Raw genomic sequence first — 27,401 nt, 5'->3', positions numbered from 1 at the left:
GCCAGTCAGGAGCTTTTGCAGCCATCCCCACGATTATTTTTCAAGCGGGATTGTTTTGGTTTTGGAGACAGGGCCCCGTTCTGTTAGCCAGGTTGGAGTGCGATGGCTGGGTTGCGGCTCCCTGCAGCTTGTGACGTCCCAGGCTCAAGCTATCTTCCCACCTTTGCCTCTCACGTCGCTGGGACCAATGGCATGTGCCACCACACCTGACTCATTTTTTATTTTGTGTAAAGACATGGTTTTGTTATGTTGCCCAGGCTGGTCTCGAGCCCCTTGGGCCCAAGGGATCCTCACATCTCAGCCTCCCAAAGTGTCTGGATTACAGACATGAGCCACTGCACTCTCCTTCTTCTTCTTCTTTTTTTTTTTTTTTTTTTTTTTTTTTGAGACATGGTCTCATTCTGTCACCAGGCTGGACTGCAGTGGCGTGATCATGGCTCACTGCCGAAGCCTTAGCTTCAGCCTCCCCAGTAGCTGGGCTTATTGGCACCAGCCACCATGCCTAGCTAAATTTTTTTTGTAGAGTCTCACTATGTTGCCCAGGCTGCTCTCAAACTCCTGGCTTCAAGTGATCCTCCCGCCTCAGCCTCTCAGACCACTGGGATCACAAGTGTGAGCCACTGGGCCCAGCTGGGTGTTGTCGTTTGGCAACAATATTCATTCCCAGCCCCTGCCATCCTGTCCCCTGAGTGGCAAGGGCTGTCACCATATTTCCCAGTGAGATGCCCTGGTAAGATCTGGAGGGCAGGAGGCAGGCAGAAGCCATTCATCCGTGGTTGGCGGTAGCTGGTGAGGGGGCGAATTCAGCCCTGTCCGGCCACTTTGGGAGGCTGAGGCAGGTGGATCACCTGAGGTTGGGAGTTCAAGACCAGCCTGACCAACATGGATAAATCCCATCTCTACTAAAAACTACAAAATTAGCCAGGCATGGTGGCACATACCTGTAAGGTGGGCACTGAGCTGGAACATGGTCTGGACTGCACAGAGCTTGGTATCCCCAAGGGCACCAGGTGGTAGAGGGTGCTAAGGGATCCAGATGGGGCCCTACAGGACCAGCCCTTCCTTCCCAGAGAGCAGAAGGACCAAGACGACCGATCCTCAGAGAATACACGCCACAGCCTGGGCCTCCCCTTGCCCCAGGTAACAGCAACCAATAATCCCAGGAATGGAGGCTTTATATCTTCCTCCAGCCCGGGAAGACCTGCTGCTTCTGCTTTGAAATCCCTGGGTCTCAGAGGAAGGGCTGTAACCAGACATTATGACAGGCGACTCTGGCATGAAGGTAGGAGGCAGGGTGGCCAAGCATTCCCATGTGGCCAGGGTGTCATCATAGACTTTGAATGTGGACGAGTATCCTTTGTTTTCTGCGAGTGACATTGGCGTGTGTCTGGTCTCCAATCTTGCTCAGGCGCCTGACAAAATTCACCACATAGTGAGCAACATAGCGAGACCCTGTTTCTATTTTATTTAATTAATTAATTTATTTATTTATGTTTTTTTGAGATGGAGTCCCATTCTGTCCCACAGGCTGGAGTGCAGTGATGCCATCTCAGCTCACTGCAACCTCCACCTCCCAGGTTCAAGCGATTCTCCTGCCTCAACCTCTTGAGTAGTTGGGATTACAGGCGCCTGCCACCATGCCCAGCTAATTTTTGTATTTTTATCTTTTTTGTTTTTGTTTATTTACTTGTTTTGGAGATGGAGTCTCGCTCTGTCACCCAGGTTGGAGTGTAATGGTGAGATCTCTGCTCACTGCAACCTCTGCCTCCCAGGTTCAAGGGATTCTCCTGCCTCAGCCTCCCGAGTAGCTGGGATTACAGGCACCCGCTACCAAACCTGACTCATTTTGCATTTTTAGTGGAGATGGGGTTTCACCATGTTGACCAAGCTGGTCTCGAACTCCTGACCTCAGGCATTCTACCTGCCTTGGCCTTCCAAATTGTTGGGATTACAGGCGTAAGCCACTGTGCCAGGCTAATTTTTGTATTTTTAGTAGAGACAAGATTTCACCATGTTGGCCAGGCTGGTCTCGAACTCCTGACCTCAAGTGATCTGCCCACCTCAGCTTCCCAAAGTGCTGGGATTATAGGTGTGAGCCACTGCACCTGGCCAAAAACTATTAAAAGAAAAGGAGTGTCAAAAAATTTAGGCCGCACTGGGGGTGGAGGCTCACACCTGTAATCACAGCACTTTGGGAGGTGAGGCATAAGCCCGGGACCTCCAGACCAGCCTGGGCAACATGGTGAAACCCCATCTCTACCAAAAATGCAAAAATTAAATGGGCAAGGTGGCACACACCTGTAGTCCCTGCTACTCGGGAGGCTGAGGTGGGAGAATTGCTTGGGCGCAGGAGGTTAAGGCTGCAGGCAGTGAGCCGTGATTCCCCCACTGCACTCCATCCTGGGCTACAGAGCAAGACTCTGTCTCAAAAACAAAACAAAACAAAACAAAAACACACACACACACACACACACACAACACAAAGTCAATGGGTCTCTTTGGTGAGGAAGGAAGAAGTGGGGTCTGAATAGGGGTGCGGGGTACATATGGGGAGATCCTGGCCGTAGTCAGTTTCTTGATCTGAGTGGTATTGCTTTGGTGTTCAATTCTGTAACTCTTCTTCAGGCAGTATCTTTCTGTTGTATGCAGTTTTAATGTTTGGCATATCTCAGAAGGCAAGAAGGAAAGGAAGGAACAAGTTGGTCATTTGATCCAGATTAGATGCAACTGTTCCTGCTGCATTTTCCATTTTCATCTCAGACAGTATTTTTCAAAATGTGACATGCGCATGTTTCCAAAGGGTGGTACTGAAACAGGATAGGTAATCAAGGAAGTGACCATGTTCTTGGGATGCAGCAAGCGTGGTGACCACACAGTCAACACAATAAGCCTCAGCATTCGAATTGTAATTCAGCTCATTCAAGCAAAGCTATCTTCAGTGGGGATTTTTCTTTCTAGAGAACATGCGCGTTTTGATTTTACCTATCCTCAAACTGACCCTTTGCTCATAATAGTAAAAAGCACACCTGGGTGGAGATTTAAGAAGTTAATGAGACATGCGACGCATGAACGAGCATGTACAGCTACTCACATGTGCGCTCAGAGGACCACCCAGAACATGCTTACTAGCAGCACCTCTTCCCACCCCCTCAGGAATAGTCATGTAAAATTTCCATAAAGGGAGTCTCCCTAGTGCCAACCTTTGCTGTCTTGTCTTTATGAGTAGCCCACCCTGAATTCTTCTGTCTGCCTATTCTGCACTTCACTTTCAAGATATTCTTTTTCTTTTGCAATAAATTATTGCATGCCGCATCTCCTTTGCTATTGCATCTCTTGTTTAAATTATTTTAAGCTAAGAAGACAAGAACTGAAGTCTCACATCAGCTGTCAACAGCACTCCAGATTATTTTAGGTAGTGTGGGTGTCAAAGCAATTCCATCTTGGGGGCTAATTCACCACGTTGATGAATGCCAGTTCTCGGAGGGCCTCTGAGATTTCCCGTTCATGTCGTGTTTCTTTTGCAGGAGCACCTACTTCCTGTAAATCCTGCCCTTAGGACAAAACGACTTTGATGTTATCATATTTCAATTGTCCTACACATCCCTTTGAGGTCGCCCCTCCCCTGTGGCCCTCGGTGTTGGGGGGTAAAGCTACCATCTTGCCTCACCGCCACCTGAGACTCAGACATAGCTTCTGTTCGTAAGTCTCTATTAAATGTTTTTTTCTAAGAAACTGGATATGTCAGCAATTCTCCTGCCTCGGCCTCCTGCAGTGGCTCACACCTTTATAGGAGTCCGAGGTGGGTTGATTGCTGGAACCCAGGACTTTGAGACCAGCCTGGGCAACATGGCAAGACCCTGTCTCTACCAAAAAATGTAAAAATCAGCTGGGCATGGTGGCATATGCCCGTAGTCCCAGCTACTTGGGAGGCTGAGGTGGGAGGATTGCTTGAACCCAGGAGGTCGAGGCTGCAGTGAGCTGAGACTGTGTCAGTCTACTGCAGCCTGGGCAGCTGCCAAAACAAAACGAAACAACAAAAAAACCCAGAGACCCCTGAAAAGCAGTCTCTGCCACCTGGAAACTTGCTGCCTTGTCATTTCAACATGCTTGTCTACTTCAGTTGATGCATTACTGTGGGAACAGCAAGACGAGCTGGCAATTCCACATACTCCCCTTGTTCAGCACGCAAATGGTGCACAGCTATGCGGTTATCTAAAACTACTCCAGGCTGGGCATGGTGGCTCACACCTGTAATCCCAGCACTTTGGGAGGCTGAGGTGAGCGGATCACTTGAGGCCAGGAGTTTGAGACCAGCCTCTCCAGTATGGTGAAACCCCATCTCTACTAAAAATACAAAAATTAGCAGGGTATTTATGGTGGTACACGCCGGTAATCCCAGCTACATGGGAGGCTGAGGCAGCAGAATCACTCGAACCCAGGAGGCGGAGGTGGCAGTGAGCCGAGATTGCACCACTGTACTCCAGCCTGGGTGACTAAGCGAGACTCTGTCTTAATAATAATAATAATAATAATAATAATAAAACTACTCCAGCTAAGGAGTCTAGGGACTTGCTGGGCAGCCATAGTAGCTGCCATTTGGCTTGCTTTGATCCACAGGGCAGCCCTCAGGAGCACAGATCTGTGTCTCGGGTAGCAGCAGTCACTACGGCTGTCTTTTCTAACCAGGGATCAGTCAGGTTATTACTACCTCCAGGCAAAGCCACGCCTGCCTGAAAGACTTCCTGACTCATTACCTGCCAGTCAGATGGAGTGCTGTCTGGCTCACCAGCAAGGGAAAAGAGGAGCTTGCCTTCTTTTGGGAAGGGTAAGGGAGTAGCCCATCTGGGATGCCCAATAGAAACGGGGGCTTCGTGGTCCCTAAAAGGGTACACGTAAGGAGTACTCAGTCCACAATTCTTTTAGGGGTCTTTGGATGTTCAGGTAGGGACATGTAAAAAGCTGTGAACTGTTGGGTTAAGAGGTCGCTATGATCCAGGACAGATTGACTTCAGTGACACCTCCAACAGTGGATGAGCTGGTGGATGAAGCAAGAGCTTGTGAAATACGAAGCAGTGAGCTGTCCTTCCATCCAGAGGCAGGAAGGTGCTGGAGAACAGTAACAGCCAGAAAAGCGCAAGTTCCCTTTATGATTTCTTAGGGTCTTTGGCTGGGCTTTGAACTCTGCCAGTTTCTCCTGGAGGAACTCCAGAAACACTGGCTTTATCTGAGTGTAGTAAATCTGCAGCACCCACAGATGAGTGGGTTCTCAGCAACACCTCAAAAGGGCCGACCACGGTGATTGCTCTGATACTCAGCCTGCTGGAATTTCCAGGTCTTCAACAGAACTTGGTCCCCTGGTTTCAAAACTTATTTATTTATTTATTTATTTATTTTAATTTGAGATAAGAGTCTCGCTCTGTCACCCAGGCTGGAGTCCAGTGGCTCAATGTTGGCTCACCGCAGCCTCCACCTCAGGTTCAAGCGATTGAACTGCCTCAGCCTCCCGAGTAGCTGGGATTACAGGCATGTACCACCACGCCCGGCTAATTTTTGTATTTTTAGAAGAGACGGGGTTTCACCATGTTGGCCAGGATGGTCTCAAACTCCTGAGCTCAAATGATACGGCCGCCTCGGCCTCCCAAAGTGCTGGGATTACAGGTGTGAGCCAACACGCCCGGCCTCAAAATTTAATTGTAAAAATATTGTGTGTGTGTATATATATATTTTAGATGGAGTTTCACTCTTGTTGCCCAGGCTGGAATGCAATGGCACGATTTTGGCTTACAGCAAAATATGTGTGTGTGTACGCGCATGTGTGTATATGTGTATATATACATATATACACACATATATACGTATATATATATATACACACACACATATATACGTGTGTGTGTGTATATGAAGACAGGGTCTTGCTCTTTTGCCCAGGCTGGAGTGCAGTGGCGGGATCAAAGTTCACTGCAGCCTCCAATTCCTGGCCTCAAGCGATCCCCCTGCCTTATTTGGCCTCCCAAAGTGCTGGGATTACAGGCTCATGCCACCATGTCCAACTTAGTTCCACAGTTTCAAAGAGCCGAGAGGCACGTCTTCAGAGAACTAGAGCCTGTGGGAAATGCTCAGGGAGACCAGGTACTGCATCTCCTCATTGTTTTATGTATGATCCAGCTTCTGTTTCTGGGGAGGAAAATCCCTCAAGGGACAGGACATCCGGGGATGGGAAAAATGGTTCATGCTACCCAGGGTGCACATGCTTCTGTCCTTTGCTCACGCGTAATGGAAACACACTGACCATCCCCAGATTGTGCAGCCTGAGGACTCTTTTGAAATGAATCGCAAATTAATCACTGCAGACATGGCCAAAACTGGGCTAGCTTTAGGGACCCTGTTCAAGGTAAGAGTTTCACTCCCTTATTGGCGAGTTTTCAATTTTATTTTATTTATTTATTTATTTATTTATTTATTTATTTATTTATTTATTTTTTAGAGATAGAGTCTTGCTCTGTTGCTCTGGTTGGAGTGCAGTGGCGCAATCTCTGCTCACTGCAACCTCTGCCTCCCGGTCAAGTGATTCTCCTGCCTCCGCCTCCTGAGTAACTGGGATTACAGGCGCCCACCACCACACTTGGCTAATTTTTTATTTTTAGTAGAGATGGGGTTTCACTGTGTTGGTCAGGCTGGTCTCAAACTCCTGACCTCAGGTGATCCACCTGCCTCAGTCCCCCAGTGTTAGGATTACAGGTGTGAGCCATCACGCCCAGCCAAAAACATTTTAATAAATTCCAAAATCTTATTTTTAACCATTACTGCTCTGTAGCAATAGTTGACGTCCCAACCGGAGCCAAGAGCAGTGTCGATCTTGAGCCAAAGACATGTTAGCATCTTTCTACTGGCAACAGATGCAGTTCATCAGAGAAATGCACAATCCAAGAACGTGCCACACATCAACAGTACCCACTGCCACAGCATGGAGGGGAGGGGAAGGGGCTGGGATGTCTCCTGTTTGGGGCTCTCACAGTCAGGCTGCCTGGGGCAGGGCAGCACCCCACAGCCTTCTACACCCCAGCACCAAACCCCCAGATGCTCGCTTGTCTGTCCCTGCAGATACTTGGCTCCAGGAGAAGGTTCTGGGGGCAGGAACAGATGGGGTGACCGCGGGCCTCTGGGACATCTCTCGGGTGGCAGGACGCACAGACTGGAAGGCCACCTGAGGTGGCTGAGCCTGGAGGAGGGAAAGGCCTGAGGGCAGGGGCGGGAGGCCTTGGTCGCCTCCCACAGCCAGCCCCATCTGGACGGTGGTGAACAAAGGCAGCCGTGCCCAGTCACTGTCGTTCAGGCGCTGCGAGGCACTCTGACAAGGGACCCGATTGAGTGTTTCTTTGAAGAAAATTCACTGTAACCAGATCAAATGAGCTTGTTAATCCAGACACCCCAGACATGGCGGGGAGCAGAGGCCGTGCTCACCAAGGCTTTCATCCTAGTTTTCCTGGCAGCTCTGGGGGAAACCAAGCCACGGGAGCTTCCCCACGGAGGGGAAGGAGGCAGGCTGGGCTGAGCTGGCTGGGGAGGGACTGCCCAGTGGCCGGCCAGCTCTGCCTGGGACCCGAGGCGTGGGAACTGTGGGTACTCGGGACACTGGGTGGGCAATGGGGCCCGGCTGTGTCACCAGGAGCCGGTTTCCCCTCCTGGTTGGGAACCCACTTGAGGGCCCTTCCTCCTCTCTACCAGGCCCAGGCCAGCTTCTCTGTCCAGTCTCCCTTAGCGCTGCCAGGGCACCAACTCACACCAGAGCCGGGCACAGGGCCTCACAGAGTGCTGCTTGAGGAACTGCGGGGAGACGGTGTTGCAGGACTCATGACCCCCACCAGGCCCTGCAGAGCTGGTCCAGGAGGAAGTGGGGGCAGGGTGACGGGGTGCTCTCAGCACTAATTCCTGCATACTAATTATATTTTTAATCAGGCAGAATGAGACTCCGGCATCAATCTGCCAGGCAGCCAGCTCTGGATCGTGCTGGAACTGACAGGAAGGTTCCAGGCGGTGACATCGGCTCAGCAGTGAGGTGTGGAGCCTGAGCTGTGTCCCTTGCCCTGGGTGCAAGGGGCATTCCACTGCCCAGGCTTCCCAGAGGCACCCCAAACACCAGATGGCACTCCACACTTGATTTTGTTCCCTGACATGGATTTGCTGAAAAGCCCTCATTCCTTCAGCAGAGGAGGGCAGTGCGGGGAAAAGGGGGGTTGGCCACTCAGAGGGGTGCTGGGCCATTGCTGGCCAGGCCTCAGCCTTCCTTCTAGCCCCACCATCTTCCTTGCAGTTTGCTTAAAAACTGAGAGGCAAACATAAAATAAAATCCAGAAATAAAAATAAAAACAGGCCAGGCACAGAGGCTCACACCTATCATCCCGACACTTTGAGAGGCCAAGGCAAGAGGATTGCTTGAGCTGAGGAGTTTGAGACCAGCCTGGGCAACAAAGCAAAATCCCATTTTTCCAAAACAAAAGCCCAAAAACAGCTGGGCATGGTGGCACAGGCCTGCAGCCCCAGTTACTCGGCAGGCTGAGGCAAGAGGACGGTATGAGGTCAGAATTTTGAAACTACTTGAGCTGCGATGGTACCACCATACCCTGAGCCTGGGTGACAGAGCGAGACCCTGTTTCTAAAAACATTTAAATTAAATTTAATAATTTAGAACATTAAATTTAAATTTGAAAAATTTAAACATTTTAAAAACAGAATTAAAAATTCCCCTTGGTGTCAACAGTTCCTATTTCTAAAAGCCAGCAGGGCCCGGTAACCTCAGTCCTCCCCCTCCTCCTCCTCGGGGCCCAGGTGGCCCTGGGTGCCCAGCCACTTCAGGACAGCACTATACTAGAGGGCCATGGCTGCCCGCAGGACTCCCTCCACCAGGCTGAAGACAGTGATGACCTGTGCAGAGCCCAGCTGGGAGGAGACAAGGATGGCAGGGGCTGATGCTGAGGCGCAGCTCCATCTTGGTCCCTACAGCAGGACCCCAGGCCCCTCCCTCAGCCTCTGGAAGCCTCTGCTTGCCCGCCAGCAACGGGGGCCTGCTCCAGGATGAATGCTCTGGGTCAGGGCAGAGCTGAGGGAGTCCGAGGCCACATGTCCCTGACGCATCCTGAGAGCTCCCAAGGCTTACAAAATGCAACCTGGGAGCCTGGCTCCACCTTCGGGGAACGATGTTGGTGAAAACGGTGCCAGAGAATTTCTTGGGTGTAAACTCATAGCTTTCATCAAGTTCTCAAAAGGACCCCAGAAGGCCAGCACCCCTGCATTAGAGGGATGGCAGAGCCCCACCTCTCCACACTGTGGTTGTCCCCAAGGGAGGGAAGGTGGTGCCAGAAAGCAGAGCCACAGGAGGAGGTCTGGGTGAGCTGGGAGGGCCTGGGGGTCCTGAAACCCCACCCAGGAGGCTGCAGTGCTGGGGGAGCCCAGGGGACACAGATGAGGGCAGGGGGCACCGCAGGAGGCAGGGGAGGGCTCGCCAGGACTGAGGGGGATGGGACACAGAGGGGGCCGCCTGCCCTCCCACCCTGGAGGGCTTCACTGCTTGGAGGTGGCCCTTGGCCCTCATCCCTGGCCCACCCCTGTCTGGCTGGAGGGAGCTTCAGGGAGGCCCTGCCAGGCCATCTCCGGCTAAAGCAGCAGGTGAGAGTGACCGGGGGCCAGGGGCTGGAGTTGGGAGGGCCTGTGGCTGTGTGTGCTAAGGTGAGCAGGCGGTAAGGGGTCCAGGGCTGACTGCACTGAGGTGGGGACAGAGAACGGTGGCAGTGGAGCACTGCGCCTCCTGCTGGTGCCATCTGTCAGTGCAGGCAAGGCTGGGCCCACCGCAGGGTGACCTAGGCTTGAACTTCAGGACACAGAGCCCCGAGGGTCCGCAGGGGGACTCTGTCCTTCCTCTTCTGCCCAGCTCCAGGTTATGAATACCACGTTTACTGCACACAACGGGCTGGACATTGTACTCCCAGGGCATTTTGGATGTTAGGAAATTCAAAGCCAGACACAGGGCCCAGGTGGTGACCTCAGGCTGAGTTCAGAAGTAAATATGCGAAAAGGCGTCCAATCAATGTGGAATAAACCACAGGGGTGGGGTGGGGGAGGTATCACAGACTCCAGGTTGGCAAAGACCTAAAAATCCACCCATAGGGAGGTGGAGGGATAGGCACCCCAAACACCAGACTCAAGAGCATCATTCAGGACGTCAAGATGTGCACATACCAGGCTGCAGCAATTCCATCCTGGGAAAGTGTCCTGTAGAAACTTGGCACACGTGTCCCAGGATGTAAGCACCAGCGTGTGCAAAGTGGCATTGTTTAAATAGCCAGACATTGAAAAACCCAAAGGCTCATCAACAGCAGAAAAAGTGTCAAGAGTTTCATAGCTGGAATATTATATAGCAATGGAAATGACCAGGATTTTGTAACATAACAGATTAAATAAATCTCACAAACACAAAGTTGAACAAAAGATGCAAATCACAAAGGAACACATAGGATAGAACATATCTTACACATACATGAAGTTCAAATGGGGCAAACCTAAACTATATGGGGGATAAAACTATGAAAAGAGGCCGGGTGCAGTAGCTCACGCCTGTAATTCCAGCAACTAGGCTGAGGCGGGCAGATCACCTGAGGTCAGGAGTTTGAGACCAGCCTGGCCAACATGGCCCATCTCTACTAAAAATACAAAAATTAGCTGGGTGTGATGGCATGTGCCTGTAATCCCAGCTATTCTGGAGGCTGAGGCAGAAGAATCACTTGAACCTGGGAGGTGGAGGCTGCAGTAAGCCAAGATCGTGCCACTGCACTCCAGTCTGGGTGACAGAGTGAGACTCTGTCTCAAAAAAAAAAAAACTATGAAAATAAAATGAGTATCCAAAAATTCAGTGGTGGTTGGGTGTAGTGGCTCACACCTGTAATCCCAGCACTTTAAGAGGCCGGAGGATCGCTTGAGCCCAGGAGTTTAAGACCAGCTTGGGCAACACAGTGAGATCCCATCTTTAAAAAGAAAAAGAAAAAACATTCAGTGGAAAGAAAGAATAGTGTTTTCAATGGGAAAGGTATGGGGTGGTGTGGGGGAACCCTGGCCACAATTTCTTGATCTGGGTGGCGGTTACTTTGGTGTTCAATTCTGTAATTATTCTTCAGGCCATACCTTTCTGTTTTATGCACTATTCATCATGTTTGACATATCTTAAAAACAAAGAAGGAAAAAGGAATGAACACTATGCAATGTGATCCAGATTAGATGCATGGGTTCCAGCCACATTTCCCACTTTCACTGCAATCAGCATTTTCCAAAATGTGACACACTTATTTCCAAAGTGTGATACTCCAGATTAGGTGGTATGGGGCATGTTTTAGCTGCCATCAGACAAGACATTAAATAGCATTAAACTTCACAATGAGAAAGTTATTTTTTAGACAGGATCTAGCTTTGTCATCCAGACTGGAGTGCAGTGGTGTGATCTCAGTTCACTGCAACCTCGGCCTCCCGGGCTCAAGTCATCCTCCTGCCTCAGCCTCCTGTGGAGCTGGTATTTTTTTGTAGAGATGAGATCTTGCTATGTTGCTTAGGCTAGTTTCAAACTTCTGGGCTCAAGCGATCTGCCCACCTTGGCTTCCCAAACTGCTGGGATTACAGCATGAGCCACTGTGCCCAGCTGGTTATTTTTTGATTCTCTTCCAACCCTTCTGATAACGTCAAGGAGAGAGTCTCACTTGGTTCTATAATGTCTTCACTGCCACCCTAACTTTGCCATCTCCCCTTTAACAAGACAAAGCATACTTTAGACTCAAAGCATCTAAGGAGGCTGTAAGGACATTGCCTTTGGTGTGTGTGGAATACACAGTGGCTTCTGTTTATGGTAAGAGATGGTGGTCCCCCATGTTTCAGTTACAAGTTTTCTTTTCTAATAGATTTAAGGAAAATCTGAGCTTATGTAGAGAAAAATATTCAGTAAGTAATACCACAGGCAGTAATGTGGCTATGGCAAAAAGCTGTCAAGGTGATAGGTGATTAGCTGAGCGCTAAGAAGCATGGATTTAAAAGAAGTAAATTAAATAGCCTTTGGATCTGAGCTGAAATTCTCTCTCCACCACTTACTGAGTGTCCTTCAGAACGGAACCTCTCCAAGCCTTAATTCCCTCATCTACGAACAAGAAGAATGATAGTCCTGTCAACCTCAAGAAACAGAGGGAGGCTCCCCAAAACTGTGGAGTTTAATTGGGAACAAGCAGCAGCACTGCATGTGGAGCCCCAGCCTTAGTAAACTAGGGGCGCATCAGAGGGGAAGCAAGGAGGGCTTTGAAAGGCCAAAGGAGCAGTGCATGCTCGGTTTTTTTTTTTTTTTTAGTTGCTCTATTGCCCAGGTTAGAGTGTAGTGGTGCGATCTTGGCTCATTGCAACCTCCACCTCCTGGGTTCAGGCGATTCTCCTGCCTCAGCCTCCTGAGTAGCTGGGATTACAGGCACTCGCCACCACATTTGGCTACGTGGTTGTTTTGAAAGGAAGAGAACACTGGTTCCAGGGGCTTATCCCAGGAGCGGACGTCAATTTACAAGTGGACACAGCGCATCAAGCAAGTGTTCTTGTGCATCCGGCTAGCCGTCCTTGTGACTCATGTAGCGAGCTGCAAAGTCCTGAGAAGTGCTGGCAAAAGGTCTTGTTTCAGGCGTCTGCGCCTCAGAGCCCTTCCCAGAGGCTTCGGAAGGGCTCTGATCACAGGCAGGTGTGCGGCGGGAGGGGCCTCCTTCATAACCTCCTGGCCACATTATTTTGTTGTTGCTCTTAGGGTTGGACAAAAGTGGCTCCATTTTGATTCTGACAACTTTCATAGAGCCTGGGGCTCAGGGCTGTTGTGGGGACTTAATTAGTGCAGGGTCTGCTGCAGAGTTAGCACGGGGAGCGGGGGGAAGAGGTGAACCCTGACCTTCATGAACATGAGACAAGTCCTGAACATCTTTGAAACCCTGTTTCCAATCTGAGGGTCTGCACACCACACAGTGGGCCAAATGGTAGCGGAAGCAGTTCCTTCCTAGAGCACAAATCTCTTAAATTCCTAATTAAGGGCTGTGTAGGCAGGACCTCCCTCTGTCCCATCCCACCTACCAGGGAGGGGCATCCAGGCATTCCTCACACACAGAAGAACTTGGGTCAGGTACCTGGGGTGGGAACAAGAAGGGACTGTCCCACCCCCAAGGCAGGAGACACCCCAACCTCCTCCCCACGGGCTTCCTGGGGAGGCCTCTCAACAGGCTGTGGAGCCCCCTCAGCAGCACAAGCAGGGCACTGGGGCCTCAGCCTGTGGGAAGCTGCAGGCACAGGAGCGGGTTCAGGGAGGGGGCGCTCAGACAGGCACCCTGAGCCCCAAGTGGACTGACCCTTCACCCCTGCTGAAGTGGCAGGGGCCAGGCCTCCCCTTGGCCCAAGGATGGCAGCACAGGCAGGGGCACCTGGTAGGTGTGTGGTTCAGCCAAGTCCTAGCTCATGGTTGTCCTTTGAGAGTGCGGGACAAGACTAAATTCTGCCGTGAACGGTGCTTCGGGCATCTATATGGATGCGTGGAAAGGAAAGCTTATGAAGTCAAGGACACTGTAACTGTATTCAGTGGTTTAACCTTGATCTTGTATCATAAGAACCAGGAGGACGACTGGTAGGTTGAAAACCTGTTAAGCTGAATACACTAATGGAGAGTTTTGCTTTCCTGTTCTATTTTGCACTTCAATTTCTGGTGGGGTCTCAATTATTTGGCTAACTGGTTTCCAGAACCAAGCAATACACAATTTGTGAATGTTAAAGAACACAACACAGTTCATGAGCCTGGCTGAGAAAAACAACGTTCTAAAGTAAAATAAATTATTTAAATGGATGTTTCTCCTAAAGTGACTTTCTAAATATTAAAAACAAAACAAAACCACAAACTGCCACCAAACTATAAAAACCCTTAAAAAGAGAGAAGGTACAAAGAGATGATCTTACAATAAGGTTTTAAATTCAGAACCTCAACTCAGGCATGTGCAAATTGAAGCTCATCATTCCAAGAATCACCTCTCGTCTCCAGAACCTTCTTGAATGTGAAAGGCATCGCTCTCCAGAACCACCTTGAATGTGAAAGTCATCGCGTCCTGTTGCCTCCACCAGGGCTCAGATCTTTTTTTAAAAAATACAATTACTTTATTGATTTCTTACAATCAAATACTGCCAACTAGCATTCCTTCCACTCGCGGATCATTAAAAACAAAGAACAGACTTCCTTGGTATTTTCAAATGATGCATTATGCAATAAACAGAGTTAGAACTTAAAATGCACCCTTATTAATTATGTAAACTGGTAACTGGTGTTAAGAAGCATAACTAATAATTTGGTTTCTTCATAACACGGAAATTTAAACATTTCTCCTGATAGTCTTGAGGTTATCATTGTTACGAGTAGTGCACAGTGTGGCACATATGGTTTCATCTAGAAAGGAGTGTCTTACACACCTTAAACACAACATCATTAACAAAATGCATACATCAATGCCTGAGACAAAGTATGTTTCAAATACGAAGCAGCCCCTCAGGCCGTCATTTTAATATTTAGGTTTTGCATGATCATTTATGGCATTATAGATTAATTACACATAACATACTTTTAAACATTTTAACCCTGACGATAAGAAAAATAATTGCTGCTTGAAAAAAATCTTCCAGCAAGCCATTTGGTTGGTATCAGGAGAAACTGACCCTCCATGAGTTTAGTGTCTGCCAGGTCGGCATCATTAGCTCAAGTCAGTGAATCCGATATGCGACACGCTTCACAGTGACTGTTCCCCACGTCCTGGCAATGCCTCGTCTCCCACAGTACGCCAGATGACGAGGCATTTCCAGCATTACCCTTGCCTGTGGCTTTCCCTTTTCATTGTTTGTTGCTGCATTAACTGTATTATTTAGTACTATTTCCTCTTCTCCCTTCTTCTATGGCCTTCCATTTTAATTACTCACAAATACTTTCAGAATATCCTGAGAGCGCTCCGTAAGGGGACGCTCTGGAGATGGAAAATCCGAGGGAGAAGATCGGGTACTGGAACGTACTTGACGTTCCTGGCATCTGCTGCAAACCTCTGCAAGGCTGAAGAGGGTGTAGCGGTTTTCGAATGCAGAGGCACGCTCCGTAACTGACTTTTCTACAAAATCAGCACCCACATTCAGCTCCTTTTCTACTGGACCTTTTAGAAGTCTGGCCTTTTCAGCCTTTACCTGTTTACACTTTCTTTCCTTAATCTTTCCTTCTCTGCCACAAGGAATTCCACATGCCTCTTCAAACCTGCAACTGGGTTGCCTGCTCCTCTACAGGTGTTCATCGTGCTTTGAGGCTTTGCTTCCAATACACGGCTCTGCTGGTTCAGTCTTTTGCTGAAGTAAGAACAGTCGTGTGTCTGGATCCCTGTCACAGACGCCCTGAGTCTCGGGCGGGCGTTCCTCTGTGGAGGGCTGTGCTTCTGCATCTTCAGCAGAGGGGCTGTGAGAGGCCTGAAGATGGGCAGCCCCATCCTTGTCTGCGTTCTACTGGGCCCTTGTCCGCGTCTCCTGGGCAAACCGGCGCGGTTTCGCATGGCTATGCCTGTGCAGTTCCAGCGGAAGGTCAGCCTGCTCAGCCTGCGTCAGCTCCGTAGCTTCAGAAAGACACACCACGGCCTTTCAGTGACAGGAAATCGCCTCTTCATATTTGCCCGCAGCTAATCAACAGTCTGCTCTGATGATGAGCCAGGTTGAGGGGCCTTCAGTTACTTCCACAAGACCCCAGGGGAGGCCGCAGTGGGGGAACATGGAGGGGACAGTAGAGCAGTGTGACGCAGCTGCGGAGACAGCAGCCCCTCTCAAATCTTTAACCTGCCTCAGCCCTCCCAGTCCCCACTCTGACTCCTATCAGCCCTTGAAATCTGTGATTTTGACCCATGAACACCTCTTACATCTGTGCCCAGCAAGGACTGGGGCACACTCTTCTGCAGAAGAGACCCATCGACCGTGCAGGTGACACAGCCGCTCCTGGCTCACGGAGTTGCCCAGGGACTGGCCACTCACCCTGGGCTCCCAGGGACCCCAGCCCAGCCTGGGCTCACACATGAGCCTAGAGGTTCCATGGAGGCAATGAGGATTTGTCACTGCCATGACTGTTACTTGAGGCTTTAAGTAGAAGACCATACGCAGCCTTCTAACCGAGTGGGAACCTGAGGTTGCGTGTCAGTAGGAATTTTATCTGTTGCTAGAATAGTGGACTGTTTCATACACCTTATGCTGAATGTAAAAGCCTTGGAAGCCAATTGTGGATCATTCCTGTGCTAAGCATGAATACATTTTTTTTCAACTTCAGCTTTTACTTTTGTCCAAATTATAAGTGAATGTAGTTTAAAGTATCAAACCGATCTACGAGGTTAAAACAAAACAAACAGCAGTTCCCTGTCTCCCTCCTCGCATTTTCCCATCTCCGAGGCAACCACTTTCCCCTCTCTTGGTTTTTTATTTTAATATTTACCACTGTTGCTAAATAAGATACTTCTTCATGTCTGAATTTTAAGCTATATATATATGCTATATATATATGCCACACACACACACACACACACACACACACACACACACACACACACAGAGTCTACTAATGTTCTACTATCTATTGTTGTGTGACAAACTACCCCCAAACAACCTTAAACAATGATAGTCTATTGTCTATATTTTGATCACAAAACTGCCATCTGGGCAGGGCTGATGGGACTGCCTGTGTGTACTCTGAGGCCTCAGCGGGTCTGGCTTGCAGGCTGGGGGTCTGCATGGCTGCCCACCTGGTGCCGGCTGTGGGCTGAGAGCAGCCCCTCCACAAGGGCTTCTCCAGAGCTGCTTGGGCTTCCTCACAGAAGGGCAGGTGGGTTTCCAGAGACGGGGAAGCTGCCAGTCTCGAAGGCCTGGGCCTGCAACTGGCAGTGTCCCTTCTGCCACATTATTAGCTTAGCAGCCCCGGAGCCTGGCAAGATTCAAGAGGCAGAAAGAGAGTTTATAATCATCTTCAAGCCACACCTTCCCACTGAGGAAAAAGAGCATTTAGCTTCCATTTCACCAACTGCATTCCCTATCTTCCAGCCTCCTGATAGAGTTCTACGGTAAACTACATCCTGACTCGGCATTTCTATCGTGACGACTGTGTAAACGCTATTGCCAGATCGTAAACTGGGACTAGCTACCTTTTCTTGCTTGCACTGCTGTTTTCTCTGAAGCCAATAATCGTCTTATCTTCACATGTGGATCATTCTGTACGTACTATGAATCCAACCCGAGGCTCTATGCCAAGCACTTCAGTGTTCTCTCAGGCTCTTCTGGGGAATTCGGCTTTCTATCCATGTTGCTGTACTGCTGCCCTGGGCGGGACGTCCCGAGACGGGCTGCCAGGCACCACCCTGGGGCTGAACTGCTCCCTCGCCACTGTCCCGAGCACTTGCTCCACTGCAGCTTGGAGGACCCTGGGTCCTGTCACCACGGTTTCCTCTCTGTGGCTTCTGCCCTCATTTCTGCCCATCTTTCCTGAGAAAGAAGGTGAGGGACATTTATCTGTTGAGAGCTCACCCGTCTGCAGTGTTTTTACTCCAGTGGCACCGAAATGTGTCTCCATGGTGGCAATCATTGTGCCCCCAAGGGCCCTTATTTTGCTCTCTAGGAACTTTTTAGAACCTCCTCTCCTTTCACGATGGCTCTCGCACCTCCATGAAGGTGTCCACTATCTTTGTCTACAGCTTTCTTTTTCCTCCACGGTCTGTGTTCCCCACGGAGCTTGTTTCTTGTTTGTTTCAGGAAGTTTTCCTCCATGAAGGGCAATCCCTGGCTGTGCATGGATAGGCATGAGCGGGGTGACTGGAAGCTCCAAGTATACCAAGGGGCTTGCAGACTGAGATGCTCTGGAGGGTGGCCTGGCTGGGTCCCTGGGTTGAGGGATCTCTGAGGTCGGGTTGTCTCCTGCTGGGATGGAGAGAGAACTGACAGCTTCACCAGTCCCTGGTCATGCAATGAGATTAGATGGAGTCTTCTCATTTCTGGTCTGGAAGGGGAGGGCCTGGCTATCCATTCCCTGGGGACTGCCTGGACACGAGGGCTAGTCTCAGCACCCCTTATGCACTTAGCCACACATCCCCCTGAACAGGCCTGGTCCTGGCCCAGAGACCCTTCGTTTTGCCTCTGTAGGAGATGGCTCTCCAGGGCCCGCTGGTAAGATGTCAGGACAGGTGTTGGCCTCTGCAGACCATGGTGGAATCTAGGGAGCTGCCTGCCTACTGAATATATTGTTTGCAACAGTGATTCCAGCCATCCCTCTCCACCCCAGCCCAGAGGTCCCCGGTGCTGCTCAGTCCCAGAGCTGGGGGTCCTGTGGTGTAGGCTAGGGCAGTTTCAGCTGTTGCTGCTGCTGGCTTTGGAGTCGCCTTTCTCAGGTCAGTGATGCCTGGGACACTCACTCATCCTCTGCTTTCCAGGATCCAAAAGTGCTGTTTGCTCCTCTGCTCTCACCCGCCATGCAGTATGGATTGGGTTTAAAATCCTCCCTTTCTTGCCTCTTTGTGGACTTGGAGAAGGGAGTGACAGCAGGAGCGTGCTACTCTGCACTCTCCATCCAGAGCCTGTAGTAATGACTTGCAGCCAGCTAAGTGGGCCCAGGCCACCAGGGCCACCCCTGGCTCCTCTCACAGGTGCAGCAAGTGTACCCTGCTCTCTCCATACCTGGCCAGGCTCCAACTCCCCTGGCCTGTTCCTGGCTCTCCTTCTAAGGCCCAACTCAATCCACTTACTCCCAGGTCTTTCTGGGACCTCCTGGTCCATTCTGGCTAGTAGGGACCTCCTCTCCCCGGCCGGAAGGAGTTCTATGCCGGGCAGGTCACAGCTGCACATCCCATCCTGCCTGCCCTCCCAAAAGGCACTGCTGGGCAGGCCCGGCTCCTTCATCCATGCGGCTCTCCTCCTTCCCACCCTGGCCCTGCACACCCAGTGTTCTACTGACCAGCTGCAGGCACAGCAGATCCTCACAGGCCTTGTTCTCTGAACACCTTGCAGTGGCCTTGAGAGGCTCTTGTCCCACAAAGGAGTCCAAGCTGTCGCTTCGGCTGCATGCGCTCACCACGGGCCCTCCTTGCTGCACTGTCCTCAGGCCACACACAACTCTAGAGAAAACCCATCCCCACCTGTGACTTTCTCAGCCTGTCCCCGCGAGGCCTCTCTGGACGCCTGCACTGTCCCCTCAGCCCTTTCTCCTGGCACCTGGGCCATCACAGCCCCTCCTGCCTGGCCTCCCACTTCCTGACTCATGGCGGCGCTGCTGGGTGGTGGAGTCACTGCAGTGGCCTCCGGTGCTGCCTCTGCACAGGCCTTGCCTCCTCTGGCGCCCCCTTCCCAAGCTTCATGCCCATCCGCTCCCTTCTGCGGCCTGACATCCTTCTCAGGGGCCAGGAGGCCGCCACCCCAGGCTGCCTGATCCCAGTTCTTTCCTGAGGTCCTTCCTAACAGGAACGGGGGAGGTGTCAGTTTCTCTCCAGGAGGGTGGCTTCAGTTCCTTCCCCAGGCCGGGCCACGGCCTGCGCCATCTTCCCCTGGGTCCAGGGAGCCGGCACCGACCCTTCCGGGTGGAGAACACACTCACGGGCCTCTGAGCGTCGCCAGCCCCTGGTCATGGGATGAGGTTGGTGGTGTCTACCTCTCCCTCCCCCCCCCACGGTGTCTTCTTGAGGAAAAGACAGAGTCTCGCTCTGTGCCCTGGGCCCTGGCCGGCAGGTGCTGTGGGACAGCTCAGGGAATGGCCAAGTCCTCCTGCAAACGAGGGTCAGTGCCTGGTCACTTCCTTTCTTGAGTCCTTTTGGCTTAGGGGCCATATAAGAGGTTGGGCCCCCAGGACCCATGGAGAGCCATCCTGTGAAGGTGCTGCAACTGATTGGAGTCAACCAATGCTCCTAAAGGAGGAACGTGAGACGCTGGGCTCAGCATGACTGACGCGGGGAGAAGGCTACCGCCTTCTGAGCTCTGCAGGGTGGGTGAAGGCCTGGGCTGACCCCCGGCCCTAGTTGGGCACAAACTGCCAGGTCACTGTAGGCAGAGGCCTGAACTGACCTCGGATACCATTTCCACTTCCCCAGATGGGGATGGGGTGGACTGGGCTACGCATGGCCTCCACGGGTTCCAGGACTCCGCTATGCTCTGGGGCTACAGGGAAGGCGAGGGCTGTCTGAAGAACCTTGAGCTCCAGCATCTGCTTCCCAAACAAGTCCAGGCAGCAGGAACCCCTTGCTCACCCCCTGGCTACTCCCTCACTGGGGCCTGGGGGCGCCACACAGGGACAGGTGTCCGCCCAGGTCTGTGCTGCCTCCAGAGGGAACAGCCCCAGGCTTCATGGGGAGGCACTGGGGACAGGGCCAGCCTGGCCTGAGAGGCTCAGAGAGGAACTTGGCCACTGGGTTCCTCAGGAGGGTGGGCAGTGTAGAGGGAGGGGAAGGGCTGGGATGTCTCCTGTTTGGGGCTTCACAGTCAGGCTGCCTGGGGCAGGCAGCACCCCACAGCCCTTCTACACCCCAGCACCAAACCCCCAGATCGCCAGCTGTCTGTCCCTGCAGATACTTGGCTCCAGGAGAAGGTTCTGGGGCAGGAACCAGATGGGGGTGACTGCGTGGCCTCTGGGACATCTCGGGGTGGCAGACGACAGACTGAAGGTCAGCCTCTGAGGTGGTGGCTGAGCCCCTGAGGGAGGAAAGGCTCCAGGGCAGGTGCGGGACGCTTTGGTCGCCTCCCACAGCAAAAGCCCCATCCGACAAAAAGGGCAAAACAAAGCCGCGCCCAAGTCACTGCCTCACGACAGGCATCTGACAGAGTGCCCTGGCACCAGCTGAAGATTGGATGTGAGGCACAACAAGGACTGTCTGCACTGACACCATGGCGGTCGCCTCCCGGGCCGTAAACGCCACTCTGGCGCCCCTTCCTCCCCCGCCTGCGCCCGGCACAGCCTGTCCAGTCTCCTTAGCTGCCAGGGCACCAACTCACACCAGAGCCGGGCACAGGGCCTCACAGAGTGCTGCTTGAGGAACTGCGGGGAGACGGTGTTGCAGGACCCATGACCCCCACCAGGCCCTGCAGAGCTGGTGCAGGAGGAAGCGGGGGCAGGGTTGGACACAGTCACATGCATCAGGGTGACGGGGACACTCTCAGTCCTGCATACTAATTCTATTTTTAATCAGGCAGAATGAGACTCCGGCATCAATCTGCCACGCAGCCGACTCTGAATCGTGCTGGAACTGACAGGAAGGTTCCGGGCGGTGACATCGGCTCAACAGTGAGGGGTGGAGCCTGAGCTGGGTCCCTTGCCCTGGGTGCAAGGGGCATTCCACTGCCCAGGCTTCCCAGAGGTGCCCCACACACCAGATGGCACTCCACACTTGATTTTATTCTGTGACACTGATTTGCAGAAACCCCCCATTTCCTGGGCAGAGGAGGGCAGTAGGGCCCAGAAAAAAGGGGGGCCGGCCTCCCAGGAGGACTGGGGCCCACTCTGCTGGGGTCACTGCTGACCAGGCCTCAGCCTTCCTTCCAGCCCCACCCTCTCCCCTGCAGTTTGTTTAAAAGTTGAGCTGTAAAAATTAAATAAAAGTAAAAACAAACCCCTGAGTTGTTAAAAACCAAATTAAAAATCCCCCTCTGTGTCAATAGGTCCTGTTCCTAAAGCCAGTGTGGCAGGACAGGCAGGTGGGGCAGGTGGCTGGCAGAGCTCAGCTGGTGCTTGAGTCCTCGGGCTCACCATCAGACTCTTCCTCCTCCTCCTCCTTCTCAGGGCCCAGGTGGCCGTGGGTGTCTGGCCGCTTCAGAATGGCGCTGTACTTGAGGGCTGTGGACTCTGCCTGCAGGACCACCTCCACCAGACTGAAGATGGTGATGACCTGTGCAGAGCCCGGCCGTGAGGGGACAAGGACGGCAGGGCCTGATGTTGAGGCGCAGCTCCGCCTCCATCCCTGCAGCAGGACCCTAGGCCCCTCCTTTGGCCTCTGGAAGCCTCTGCTTGCCTGTCTGTAATGGGGGTCCCCTCCAGGAAGAACGCTCTGGGTCAGGGCAGAGCTGGGGAGTCAGATGCATCCTGAGCACTCCCAAGGCTTATGAAACACAACCTGGGGGCCCGGGTCCACCTTCAGGGCACATTGTTGGTGAAAATGGTTCCAGACAATTTCTTGCTTGTAAATTCATAGCTTTTATCAGGTTCTTAAAAGGACCCCAGAAGGCCAGCAGCCCTGCTGCATTAGAGGGACAGGCAGAGCCCCGCCTCTCTCTCCACTGTGGTTGCCCCCAAGGAAGGGAAGGTGGTGCCAGAAAGCAGGACCTTCAAGAGGGGTCTGGGTAAGCCAGGAGGGCCTGCAGGCCCTGAACCCCACCGGGAGGCTGCAGTGCTGGGGGAGCCCAGGGGACACAGATGAGGGAATGAGGGGCACCGCAGGAGGCAGGAGAGGGGTCATCAGGACTTGGGGAGCTGGGACACAGAGGGGTCTGACCTGCTGTGCTGGCTCCTGCTCCATGTCCTCAGGCTCCCAGACCAGCGTGAGCTCCGGCTTCTTTCCCACCTTCTGGAAGTGGTGGGACCGCAGGGCCAGTGCCTGGAGTGCAAACACCAAGCCTCAGGCTTCAGCTCTGGGTGCTGCTGCCTGGCCTTCCACCCTGGAGGGCTTCAATGCTTGGAGGCGGCCCTCAGTCCTCGGGCCTGGCCCACACCTGCCTGGCTGGAGGGAGCTTCAGGGAGGCCCTGCCAGGCCACCTGTGGCTGGGGCAGCAGGTGAGAGTAACCAAGGGCCAGGGGTGGGGACTGGGGAGGCCCGTGGCTCTGTGTGCTATTGTGGGCAAGTGGTCGGGGCATCCAGGGCTGACTGCACTGAGGTGGGGACAGAGAACTGTGGCGGCAGAGCACTGCGCCCCTGCTGGTGCCATCTGTCCCAGTGCAGGCAGGGCACAGACCCCTGCTGCGTGACAGAGGCTTGAACTTCAGGACACAGAGTCCCGAGGAGTCCGCCAGGGGACTCTGTCCTTCCTCTTCTGCCAGCTCCCGAGTTTAGGAACACCATGTTTACTGCACCTGGCAGGCTGGACACTGTACTCCCAGGGCACTCTGGATGTTAGGAAGTCCAAAAGCCAGACACAGGGCCCAGGTGGTGACCTGCAGACCCCCAGGGCCAGCTGGAGCCAAGCCCCTAAGGACAGGCCCGTCATGGAGAGAGAACTGTGAATCAACAGTCACTCCAGGGCAGAACCAAACCAGGACCCAGCTCTCTTCCCTTGTCTTCAGGGGACAGTTTCCAGAAGCTGACCAAGGACCATTCCTCCTGGCCTCAATTCCTTCACATTCCTCTCGACTTCGGGTCCCCAAGCCTGCACCCTCAATAGAGCTGTACTAGCCATGGAGGGGCCTGATCTCCTGGTTCTGGGTCCTTGGGGAAGGGGGCCAGGACTGACCCTCGGACTCGGAGGGCAGCATCCCAGGCAGGAGAGCTGGTAGTCTCTTGCAGGCCCATCAGGTGGGCTTTGTGTGCTAGGGCTGGGGAGGCGAGGGGTGGAATGTGACCCATCACAGCCTGTGCACCCCTCCAGTGTGGGATGGCAGGGCTGCCCGCTCCGCCCGCCCAGGCTCTCCCAGGAGCACTCCCGTTGCAGTAGATGCTTCTGCCGTGGCCGCAGCACCAGCTGCGTCAGGCTTGGTTCAGGGGCTTATCACCATGGCCCCTGACTCAGGGGAGCCACTCTCCTGCAGGGACAGTGCTGCAGCCGTAGCTCCTGGCACTGCTAGGCTCTCGAGGCCCCCTCCTGGAGTGGTGAGAACACCCAGGAAGAATTAGGGAGCCAGAGGGAGGTGAGGGCACCAGGCTGGAGAGCTCACCTTGACCAGAGCGGCAAAGAAGAGACCCGGTGCTGAGCTCACTGCAGCTTGGGCCTTCCTGGTCATTGCAGTGGTCATGCTGCTTCTGCAGAGGTGGCAGGCGCCATGTCTAGTTGCTCCCTATAGCCTGGGAGGGCAGGAGTGGTGAAGCTGGTGCTGTGTATGGGGGAGTAGGCAAGGCATGAGGGTGGGAGCCTGGGGGGCTGGGAAGAGCTATGGTTGGGGGATGGGCTGCATGCACCCCATGCAGCAGGTGGGACCCTTGCCCAGCTCCCCAGGAGCAGCAAAGTGGCCCTCTGGGGTCAGCCCTCCTCTAGGCGTGTCAGGGCTGGCTGTGGGCCCCAAGCAGCCTCTGCGGCACCGGCCCGTAGGGAGTTTCCAGATCAGGCTCCCCTATGCTTGGGTCGCCCGACCCTTGGACCTCCGCGGTCACGGCAGAGTGGTCTTGGGCCACCGAGCACCCGCTGTGGGGATGGGCAGCCCTGAGCTGGCCCAGGTCTGCCCTGGCCCCAATCACATCCCTCACCTAGAGCAGCAGCCAGGAGGCGATGCACCAGGACATCGGCAAGCGGATCAAATGAGGTGAGAGAATGTTCTAGGGGAGCACGTTGGCCAGCGTGGAGTGCAGGAACTCGCCCGAGGTCCTGCAGCCTTGAAGCAGAAGTACAGTGCCATCTGCGGGACAGGATGGGTCAGAGCCTGGCCAGGCCAGCTGCCCGGCCAGGCCCAGAGGGCCGGCACCGCCACAGCCCATACTGTTGCTTGGCCGGTGTGCTTTGGGCCTGACCCTGGGCTGCTGGCTGCTGAGTGAAGCCAGGGAGGACTGGGGCCAGGGCCCTTGCTGCACAAGGGGACCCAAGGGGAGACCAGGAGGCTGGGCAGAGCCCATGGGTGCCCAAGTCCTTTTCAGGAGACAAATCTGGCCTACCTGGGCCTCCCAGATGCCCTCAAGGTGGCAGCACTGAGAATGGGCTGTGGACTCGATCCCCTGGATCATCCAGAATCAAAATCTATAAAATCATTCATCTTCAAAATCAATCGCGGTCAGGCAAAATCTCGAACGAAAAAGCGCTTTTGCATCCGGAAAATCGTAAATGAAATAATCGTCGGTAAATCTTTTGAAAAAATCGTCATCGTCATCAATCGGCAAATCGATAAATCATCCGGTCGATAAAATCGGAGAAAAGAGAGTAAAGTGAGTAGAGGTGGATAGTAAAGAGGTGGATGAAGTAAAGGGAAGGAAGGGAAGAGGCAAGGTGGAGTGGAGTGGATGATGAAGGAAGGGAGGGAAAGAAGGAGAGGGAGAAGTAAGTGGTGGAGGTGGATGATGATGAGGAGGAGGTGACGGTGGAGGAGGAGGAAGTGGTGGTGGAGGTGGATAGGAAGGGAGGGCAGCCTGCAGTTTTACACCAGGGCTACGAACAGTGCTGGGAACAAGGAATGGTCTTTTAAAGAAACCGTCATCCTGGCAAGAGTGGGAGGAGGAAGAAAGCCGGACCGGGCCAGGCAGCCAGGCCGCTGGTCAGGCAGTCCTCATCCCCTCTGGCACTGATCCTGCCAGCTGAAGCCACACTTCACCCGGATACCTCTGTGCTGCATGTGCTCCACCCACAGCAGCAAGGAGGCAGTTTCAGCCTGTCAGACAGCCCTTCTCATCTCCAGCCATCTGATCCTCCCAGGGACTGAGACACAGGCCCGAGGAGTTCCAAAGACCCTTGTGCTGGGCAGGGCTTGGGGCTGGGACAGGGAGATACCCAAGAGTCTCTGGGACCAGCACACAGCCTGGCCAGCTGAGACCCACAGTCACTGAAGCTGCTTGCCCTGCAGTCCCCAGTTTTCAGGAGGCTGGGTGTCCAAGGCCAGTGCTGCTGCCTGGGAGGCAGTGAGCGGGTTCCTTGCAGAGGTCCAAAGGTCACTCCTGTGTGTCTGTTCCCTTGCTCCCTGGCTGCTGTACACACTCACCCTCCTGTGCCCTTGGCCAGACAGCCAGCTCCCGTTACTCTGTGCACGGGCCCTGGAATCCCAGAGTAGCTAGTGATGACCTTAGCAGGCTCCCTGCTCCGCCCTTCCAGCCCTGCTGGTGCAGGTTAAGTTGGGGGGCAAGTCTCCAGGGGAGGTGGGCACAGCCTCACTCCCAGACATCTGGGCTTTGTTCTCAGCGGTGGCCCAGTTCCCCAGATGACCTGGGTGAGGTTGAAGGGCCCTGGCCCCTCCCTGGCTGGTGGAGGTGGCTCCAGGGGTCCCGAGTGGGGACATGGCTCCACCAGGCCCAGAGTCCCTGGGGACAGCCCTGGGAGTCCTGATGCAGAAGCTCACTGGGGACCGTGCCCCCCTCACACTTTCTGTGCTCTCTGCTGCTGCCCTGCCCTGTCCCCACACACTTGGTTCGGGGCAGGAGGAACAGGAGCTTACCGCAGACCTGGTGACTAAGCTGCCATCAGATTCCCAGGCAGGAGGTGCCTCAGGCTCCCTGGCAGGCGAGCCAGGAGAATGCAGCCTTTTCAGGCTCTGGCTGACTCGCGGCTCTGATCCCTGGAACTCCAGCTTGGCTTGTACCTCCTTGAAGGTGATGGCATTAGAGGCAGGGGCATGGGAGGGGCCCTAGCAGGGCAGAGCCAGAGGCAGTTCTGGGACTCAGGGGCTGCTGTGCCTTCTCTGCCAGGCCTAGAGCCACTGGAGTGTGGGAACAGGGCTTGCCAGGTCTGGCCAGCCCCACCTCAGCTGTATGTGGGTGCCGTAGGTGCTTGGCTGGGCAGACACTTGTGACGGGGGGCAAATCAGGGCGGCCAAGCCCAAGCAGGCCCTGATGGCTCCAAACCCAGCAGAGCTTGAAGTGTCAGAAAATAAATCCACTGGGGTCAGCTGAAGCCATCAGTTCTTGAGAACAGACTGAATCTGCTGTGTGACCAAGCCCCTGAAATACAGCCTGGCCTGCCCACAGGCTTGGGCGCAGGGGCCAGAGCAGACTCAAGTGGCACCCCACTGCTCCTGCTGGCCTGAGGGTCCTCTGGGGTCCTGGTCCCAGGATGCTCAGGCCCTGCACGGGTGAAGCTCAGCCTTGGGGCTGTGACAGGCATCCCAGAGCAAGCCCAGCTGTCCACCCCACAGGCTGCCACCTCCTGCAGGCCCAGGCCTAGGCCCACGGCCAAGTCTGCTTCTTTCCCACACTGGCCAGAGGCTGACAGCTGGTTCTGGACTCCACATGCAGGGGTGGAGGCTGTGGAGTGTTCCCTGGGACAGGAAGCCACACGGGACCCTGTCTCTCCTCCAGGACCCCAGCCTGACAGGAGGTCTCGGTAGCCCCTCAGCTCTAAGGCATGTTGTCCTTGAGCAAGTCTGAGCAGGAGGCAGCGGTTCAAACTCAAGAGGCTCAGGGTGCCCCCTCCCTGCGATGCTGCCTGGGAGTCGGCCTCCTCCCACCCTCCGGCAGAGGAGGAGCAGCCCGTCCACCCAGCCATGTCAGAGGCAGGGC

The 27,401-nt window shown here is 53.6% G+C and overlaps 1 protein-coding gene and 1 pseudogene across 2 annotated transcripts in view; both read right to left on the bottom strand.

Moving 5' to 3' along the window:
• Window positions 1-14,173: 14,173 nt before the first annotated feature.
• On the bottom strand, window positions 14,174-19,872 carry LOC103876602 (annotated as a pseudogene). Its single transcript, XR_635898.3, has one exon. The product of XR_635898.3 is annotated as a nuclear receptor-binding factor 2 pseudogene (transcript).
• A 1,570-nt stretch (window positions 19,873-21,442) lies between these two features.
• DIS3L2 (DIS3 like 3'-5' exoribonuclease 2) overlaps window positions 21,443-27,401 on the bottom strand; it is a 441,955-nt gene continuing 435,996 nt past the window's right edge. Inside the window, 2 exon segments of the mRNA XM_031651606.1 lie at window positions 21,443-21,953; window positions 22,557-22,658. Of these exon segments, the coding sequence (XP_031507466.1) occupies window positions 21,786-21,953; window positions 22,557-22,658 (270 nt within the window). The 3' untranslated portion in view covers window positions 21,443-21,785.

The sequence above is a fragment of the Papio anubis genome, chromosome 10 (genome assembly GCF_008728515.1).
Source record: "Papio anubis isolate 15944 chromosome 10, Panubis1.0, whole genome shotgun sequence".
NCBI classification, from domain to species: Eukaryota; Metazoa; Chordata; class Mammalia; order Primates; family Cercopithecidae; genus Papio; species Papio anubis.
The sequence above is the reverse complement of the archived record's forward strand: the minus strand, read 5'-3'. Positions and strand labels throughout refer to the sequence as shown.